Raw genomic sequence first — 8,807 nt, 5'->3', positions numbered from 1 at the left:
TTGTGTCATTTTGCTTCTTCTCCAGTAAATGTGTCTTGATTTAAGAATGTTTGAATATTTGTGCTGGAAAACAAGACAGAAACACTGAGGAAGAACAGCATTTACATGTGTGTCTGTGTGAGTGCGCATGTGATCCAGTAACTGAGTTTCATCATCATTCATCAGTCAGTTCATCAGATCCGTCATTGGAAAGTGTGCGTGTGTGTGTGTGTAAGTGAGAGAGAGAGAGAGAGAGTGTACGTTTGTGTAAGTGAGAGAGAGAGACTGTGTGTGTGTGTGTTCAGTGAGTGAGTGAGTATGTGTTCAGTGTCTGTGTGTGTGAGTGATGGTGTGTTCAGTGTGTGTGTGTGTGGTGTTTAGTATAATATGAGGAAATGAAAGTAGGTCATAAATTCTTTCCACATGTTGTTGAGGGTCTGAAGGTCTCAGAGCTGCAAATACACACACACCTGACCATTATTCACACACACACACACACACACACACACACACACACCAGACCATCACACACCAACGTCCCCCGCACTGTTAGAACATGTGATTCTGTCTCCAGCACTTTTCTTGACCAGCCTCCAATATTTCCGCCCCTGTTCTCTGATTTGTTACTCAGATTTGAGTGAACTAACATTCAGCTAATCACAAGCCATGAGCCTCAAATCTCCTGCTGCTCTCGCGGTTTTGGTCCTGGTCTGGGGTATACACACACACACACACACATACAGTAAAGGCCCTCACACACCGAATCGTTGTGGCAATCATGTTTACAAACCGTCTCCGAAACTCTTGTCTGTCATAAAAAAATTCGGATTGCGTTCAATTTTCTGCGTTTTTCACATCCCTAGCATTTTGAGAGTCCAGAGCCGTGAATGACGAGTACGGGAAGGGCCTCACGTGTGTTCTGCAACAGCGTAACACTGCTAATAATTATCGTAATTTATCATATTTTAGTACTTGAATTCATTACTGCTATATCCTACCGCTATGTCCTATGACCACTATATAACTTCAACTGTTCATATGAACATGGATGTACTTACATACACACACATACCTGACCATCATACAAACACACACACACACACACACACACACTGTATTTGTGTATCATTTGTGTATCTCTATCAGAACCAGCCTGTGTTTCCACTCAGATCCTTCTGACCTCTGACCTTGCAGGTGTTAGGGGTTGCGGGTGAAGACACATCTACACGTTTTGCCTCTCATCCACCATTAGCCAACCACAACCATCCCACCATCCAATCAAATCCCCACAGACATGATCAAGCCCCGCCCACATGTGTTCTTGTTCTTCTGGGATATACAACACTATACAGGAGCAACTTCTTCATGACGAGGTTAACTGCTCACTTTCTCATTCGAGAAGTTACAAATATTTTGTATTTCCAAAAACATTTCCTAAGAATATTAATATTTTTTACCCCTAATACTGCTCTAAAGACAAAACAAAGTTCTAAAACTTTTTATAGAGTACCTTACACCAAAGATGAGATGTTTAATGAAATTATTGGGTTGTTTTACAGCAGGACAGCATGGTGAAAGTCATGGTGAAAATACTGCAGATTTAAAGAGCCCCTATCATAGCATTTGAAATGTTCCTATTTTTGTTTTGGGAGTTCCCAAAAACAGTTTAACGTGCATGCAAGGATAAAAAACACTTTATTTGTCTCATAATATGCATTTATTTTTAACTGATTTGCTCAACGCTTCCCAAACGATTCGTTCAACGATTCATTGTCCCAAACACCTCCTTTGAGTGACGCGAATCTGCGGCGATTGGTCAAATGACCCAGTCAGTTGTTATTGGTAAACCGTAGGCAGAGACTGTCGGCAACGGAACGCCCATAACCAGGATTATAGCTTATCAAGTGTTGAAAATTGTATATAGTGTTTGACCAAACGTGTCAGAAAAAGTGCTGAACTGTCTTTGCAATGTAGAACACGGTGTCTTCTAGGGGTTTCATCGACTAGTCGACTAGTCGACTGTCACAACCACTAGTTGGCGCTGTTGGCCTTAGTCGACTAGTCGGAAACAAAATGATGACATATATATAGATATATTTTTTTGTTAACTACCCCTTTAAATACAAGCGGCAGTACTATATACTATAAGCACTATAAGGTGCACCTTCAATGACCTATTTTAGAACATTTTTCAAACTTTTGACTGGGTTTGCATTATGCATCCACTAGATGTGCTAAAGGGAATGCAGCGAGTGCGCGGCGTCGGAGGTGAGGCGTTTATTTAGTAAGCGTGAGCGCGCTGGGGCGGGCAAGTAACTTACATTCGCAGCCTGCTGACAGCAGTGTCTGTTCGTGTGTGTGTTAGAGAGAGCGCTCGTAAGCGGGAGATATTTTATACGAGGTTGAACTGGCCGTGTGACAAAGCGGGCATAAGATGGACACGAGCGCGAGCAATTGATCCATATATAATGCGCTCCGGATTATAAAGCTTGAGAAAAGGCCGGATTGAGAAAATTAAAGGCTTTTAAGTGCGCTTTATAGTGCGGAAAATACGAGTACTACTCTCGCTTTTAGACCAGCACGCGACGTGTTTAATATAGACGCATATTAGCCTACACCAGATTTTCTCTCAAATGTTTGCTTTCACTTTCTATATGGGGAGGCTGCACTTTAGACATAGCCAATTCTGTTTATGTAAACATTGTGTGTATTTAACAGTATTAGCATAATAAGACTTGAAAGATAACTTAGTCCAGTATTCAGGCGCTGTTTGACAGGCTTCTAATGCCTGTGAGCGTCGGGGATATGCCGCGCGCTCAAAGCGCACGTTAGAACAGCGCGTGAATTAAATGTTTAACCGGCAAGGCTTATGCAAACAATGAACTTTTGTGAATTGCAGTGTCCTGTACCTATTCCTTAACGTGTGATGTGTAGGCCACGTCGCGTTGTACAGTTGAGAGGCGCCAGAACTGATAGAATGCACTGTAACACGATACTACTACCATATTTCTTCAAAAGCAGATCGTGGAGACATTTACTATTCGTGTTTTCGCACACCCCTAGAATAAACCATTTAACGACTAGTCGACTAGTCGTCGACTGTTATGCAAAACTAGTCGACTAGCAAAAATCAGTAGTTGTGAAACCCCTAGTGTCTCCTTGACATGATGCGATTCAGCTGAAGTATTTGAATGTGTTCTAGACGTCACTTCAAGTCTGCGCGCGCAGTTGTTGGGCGCGGCCAATTACCTATCTACGTCACGATGTAACAGCTAATGACTCGTTTCAAAAACAATTCATTTCATAGACTCAGAGTCGACTCTCACTTTTGAAAGACAATAACTTTATATACAGTGCACTTTCAGATATAAATCTTTGCAGGATGTTTTCATTCCCTTAGAGCTATATTCCACACTACATGAACAGTCATTTTCAAAAATCCATGATAGGTGCTCTTTAAGATTAATTATGATTATTACAAGATCTGCAGGAAGCACTAAAACACAAGACCTCGATCAGAAAACTCACACACACACCCGAAGTCCGTCAAATATCATGTTTCTGAGGAAAGGTTTGAGAACCTCTTAGGAACTGTTCAAGAATTTTCAGATTTGCTCTACACCCAGCACCAGCTACATGAAGTCATCATGCTGAATTACCCATCAGCCCTCACTCTGCTCAGGGTCAGAGGTCAGACTGACCCACATCAGCAGAATCGTCTGGAAAACAGATGAAGTGACCTCATCATCCCATGTGACCTGTTCCCCCCACACACACACACCGTAAATGTCCTACACTCAACTATTCAAGAGCACCCAATCAACTGCTTAACAACACCCTAGCAACCAACAGACTACCCTAGCAACCACATAGCAAGCGTTGGGTATTGTTAAAAAATTATCAATATCGATACATACATGACGATTACAGTTCGTGAACAATATTTTTTTTCAAAACCAATTTTATGAACAGACAATGTTATAGCAGAGGCTGTTACATTAATGTGGAACTTTTATCATGGATAGATTCACTTTTATGATGAACAGATAGTTTAGTAATAGTTTTTTTTTCTGAAAGAAGGATGTTATATACACCTAGGAAATCAACAATTTTGGGTGAACTATCACTTTAAGTGTCCACAGTGGAAGACGACAACACTGGAGTACAAGCTTAGAATGAACAGAAGCTAATCGTGTGCTGTTGTGGACGCTGATGTAGTTACCGTTCCTTTACCGGTGTGAAATACTGTGTTTGTGTGTGTGTGTGTGTGTCTCACCGGCGATGGCCTGCAGGAGTCCGCACACATTAAAGATGCTCTTCTTCATGATGCTCTGGAAGCACATGGTGAAGACGGATATGAAGGCCACGGCGCACAGCATCAGGATTCCCGCCGCTAGGAAGATGGAGGTTGCCTTCCAGAACCCGCTGGCGATCTCTGAGAAGCTAACAGCGTACGGGCCGCACAGAACACCGCGGCGCAGGTGAGGCAGGCGTAGACAGCGCCCGTAGATACCCAGTGTGGGCCGATAAGCCTCGCCCGTCGACCCTTGAACACCGTGAACACCTGAGAACACAGCGTCCGGCGTGCGCGGGAACCCCACCAGCCAATCGGTGCTCATGAACGCGATAAGCTCGCTGAACGCCGCGACGATGCTAAGCAGCGTCCATAGCATCGAGCGGCACGTCACGATCACGTGACACATGGTGCAGTGGCGGATGAGGTCAAAGGTTACTGTGGGGTTTCGGAAAGGTGAAACGGCTAGTTTTCTTTGTGTTTGTCGGAGTTTCTTCCTCGTTCAGTCTCTTCTTCTTCTTCTTACTCCTCCTAGTGTGGACTCTACATCTTAGTGCGGGGGTTTGAGCATCGTCTCACAAACAACTGCAAGAAGAGAGGAAACAAACAAAGCAGTTACAAACATGTTTGAATTGTGTTATTCGTACGGAAAGATATTATGCTTTGTTTTTTTTTTCTTGAATTTTGTTAACTTCATACGAATCTTGGTAAAGGTTTTGGCACTTGTTGTGTGAACCCACAAAAAAATCATGGCCATGATTGAACAAGTTAAATGGTCCTGAAAACGATATTCACACTTTTGTTTCTCAAGATCAGAAACGAGCGCAGAGTGGAAGCGTTTGGAACTGCAGCCGAACAACATCTCACTTCAAAGTCGGCGTGAAACGGAAGTTGAGATTGTCATTTTTTCCTTGTTGTGATGTATATCCGAGTGAAACGGCTTCTGAAATTAGAAAAAATGTAGGGCAGGGCTTGATTTCGTCCTTCGGGAATTGATTGAATCGTTGGAGTTTTGGGCGTTGCAAACAATTTGAATGCTTTTCTCTGAGAGGCGGTTCACCGACAGCTGCACCCTCATCGGATCTGGCCACACCCTTTTGGCATTCCACGTGACCGAAAGAGAAGAGATGTCGTTTCGATGGGGGAGGGAAGGGTAATGTATTTGATTAAAGATTATAAGGGTACATGAATTTAAAAAAATAATGAAGTGCGCCGATAAATCATTCAAAATAAACACTACAATATTACATATAAAAAGAAGATTTGTCAAATTTGATTTCATGCTGACTTTAAGTTCACTTCAGCAATAATCTGCAGAGTGCTGAGTGTCCTCTTTTAGAAGAGATCAAACTTCAGTCTGTCGCTCTAAAGAGTTCAAGATTTACCACAGTTTAAGCTGAAAATGACATTTTCAGGTCAATGCTCAAAAGTGAATAAGTGGATTATAAATACAGCTGGAATATAATTTAGTATAAATAAATTCCGTTAAAAATATAAATATTAAATAAACATTTATTATTCAAATATTCAAATATTAAATAAACATTATCAAACTAAAATACTGTACATTCATTTCATTGACAAAAAAAACAACAACAAATTCTGTCATTTTTGACCATCACGCATTGAACACCAGCGTTCTGAGCGTTCAGAGACCGAGAAACAGGAGATCGGTGTGACACACTGACGCTGACGGGTGCTGTGATCGTCATCCTGTTTGTGTTCTTCTGAGAGTCTGAATGACTAAACTCAACAACCACAAATACATGTAAATGATGACATGGGTTAACCAGTCCGAACGAACAGCCATGAGTCCCGACAGCAACACAACGCCCCACACACACAAACACACTCACTCAACCACGAGGCCCGACAGCAACACAATGCCACACACACACACACACACGCGCACACTCACTCAACCACGAGTCCCGACAGCAACACAATGCCCCCCACACACACACACACTCAACCATGAGTCCCGACAGCAACACAACACCACACACACACTCAACCATGAGTCCCGACAGCAACACAATGCCACACACACACACACACACACACACTCAACCACGAGCCCCGACAGCAACACAATGCCACAAACACACACTCACACTCATCCACGAGTCCCGACAGCAACACACCACACACACTCAACCATGAGTCTCGACAGCAACACAATGCCACACACACACTCAACCAAGAGCCCAGACAGCAACATAACGCCACAAACACACACACACACACACTCAACCACGAGTCCCGAAAGCAACACAACGGCACACTAGTGCTGCACGATTAATCACATCGCAATCGCGATGTCAAGCCTATGTGATGATATAAAACAAAATGCAGCGATTTTATATGAAATGAACAAATAATATGCAGTTAATGCAATTAACGCAGCATCTGTTATTTTTTGTCATCCTCTGGCTAGTGTTCCATGATCCCACTCTTATTTGTGCGAATGCATGATTATCACTAATCTGTGTGTGCATTTTGCTTTAGAACCAAGCAAGTTCACTCATGAAACCATTTGTTTATTTTATCACAATCGCATATCGCAATATTGACCTCAATAATTGCAATATGACATTTTCCCCAAATCAGACACAGACACTAACTCACTCACACACTCATGATGAAGAGTGAGCCAGTTTTCTGATATCTGTTGTGTTCATCATCAGCACAACTTTAAACTGCAGAAATAACACGCGTCTGACTCACAGTGACGTCTCCATTCCGATGCGACTCTGATCTACAGCCAGACGTTAACTGGATCATATTCTGGATGCTCTGATCCAATCTGACCTCTGACCTGTAATGCCTGAATCATAATTACAATCACACACTGTTGGCCAGAAGAGAACTGAGTCTGAGTTTCAGTTCCTGTTGCTTATTTGGGGACATTTAATGTAATATTAAACAATATTATTGATCTCCTGCACTGACAGCATTACATAAGAACTGAACTGAGCTGGACGGTGGCATCAGAGTTTTCTCCAGAGCCTCTATATATATATATATATATATATAAATGAACTAAATTAATAACTTTTTTACAGCAGAAATTGAAGCATCACGACGCTATTCTCTTCTTGAAACAAATTCTGTTGCAGTATTGTCCTGTTATCTCTGTAAAGCTGCTGAAGCGCTGTATAAAGGAAGGAGACTCACTAATGAGTTTCCCAAGGCCGTCATGAGCAGTTAGTCAAGAGCTTAGTTTCTATACAACTGATTTACAACAGTTATGAGAAGAATTAGAATAAAGGTGAATAACTTGATAATGCTCATATGTGCCCAACTCACTCCAAGAACAGTTCCTATAATAATAACTGCTCATCCACATCAGCAGATGATATCGTTCTGTTTATTATGCGCTGCAGTTTCAATGTTAATTGAAATGCTGTTTAAAGCAGGAAGCATTCTGATTGGCTGTCGATGTTTTTAAACCACTCTGAAAGTGATTCCAATGATGTTGACCATTATAGTTGTGTTGAGTACTTCACTATAGTTTTACATTTATAACGATTTTACAATATCGTTATAGTTATTGCCCTTGGTGTAAACCCTTGGTCCTTTATACACACACACACACACACACACACACACACACACACACACACACACAACGGCTCCATGCTGGTATAAACATAAGGCCTCTGTGTCTCCAAAACACAGAAATGAGAAATTGAAACCAAATGCTCAGATCACATGACCTTCTGAAAAGCCTTGACCTCTGAACTCTGCAGCCTGATGAGTGATAAAAACCTGACTGGGGTGTGTGTGTGTGTGTGTGTGTTTGAGAGAATGAGAGAGAGAGACCAGCTTTATACATCCTGAGCTCTTTTATAACAAAAGTCCAGAGAAAGACAAAGACAGTTCAAAACACACACACACACACACACACACACATGCACGGCAAAGCGCACAGACACTCGCTCACTCACTCACTCACACAGATAAATACCTCTGATAAACTGAAGTCATATGAACTCAATCCCAGCTTCTCGTCTCATTCACTCCACAGTCTGAGTGACCATCTGCTCCAGTGATGTCATCTTCTCTTACCCCGCCCCCTACTGGCTCCACCACCTACAGGCTCCATATGCCCTAGTGATGTCATCCCTCTGACCACGCCCCCTACAGGCTCCTCCCCCGAGGGGCCCATCTACAGCCTGAATCTGGGTTACAATAACACACAGTCTGGCGGCAGAAGCCCTGATGTCTAAACGCTCTCAGGGCTGAAGTTCACCATCCCATCATCTGATCTTGAAGCAGAGCAATGCAAGATCGGATGGATAGGACGATGCGGTCAGGAGAGATCACATGATCATGTCGTGTCAGAACTCCTGTGATAACACCACACCCGTAAGGGTTTGACACGCTGTGAACATTGACCGAAACACACACACACACACGAGAACGGATGAGACAAGAGAACAATCACTGGAAAACCAGTAATGATACAAAGACCGAAACCAGGACATGGAGTCTCATTTACTAATATCTGACTGATTTATTGTTTTCATAT

The 8,807-nt window shown here is 42.5% G+C and overlaps 1 protein-coding gene across 3 annotated transcripts in view; it reads right to left on the bottom strand.

Annotated features, from left to right (window-relative positions):
- The window catches only part of lhfpl2a (LHFPL tetraspan subfamily member 2a), a 36,204-nt gene that overhangs the window by 2,847 nt on the left and 24,550 nt on the right, over window positions 1-8,807 (bottom strand). For 2 of the 3 annotated variants that reach the window (XM_039650285.2, XM_089123654.1), the window contains exon 2: window positions 4,256-4,858. In XM_039650285.2, the coding sequence (XP_039506219.2) occupies window positions 4,256-4,682 (427 nt within the window). In that variant the 5' untranslated portion in view covers window positions 4,683-4,858. Of the gene's footprint in view, window positions 1-4,255; window positions 4,859-8,243; window positions 8,356-8,807 lie in introns of those variants that run through there. The other variant, XM_039650287.2, reaches the window with a different exon arrangement.

The sequence above is a fragment of the Pimephales promelas genome, chromosome 19, assembly GCF_988280905.1.
Source record: "Pimephales promelas chromosome 19, fPimPro1.hap1.1, whole genome shotgun sequence".
Lineage (NCBI taxonomy): Eukaryota > Metazoa > Chordata > Actinopteri > Cypriniformes > Leuciscidae > Pimephales > Pimephales promelas.
Note: the sequence above shows the minus strand (reverse complement) of the source record. Positions and strands in the feature narration are given on the sequence as shown.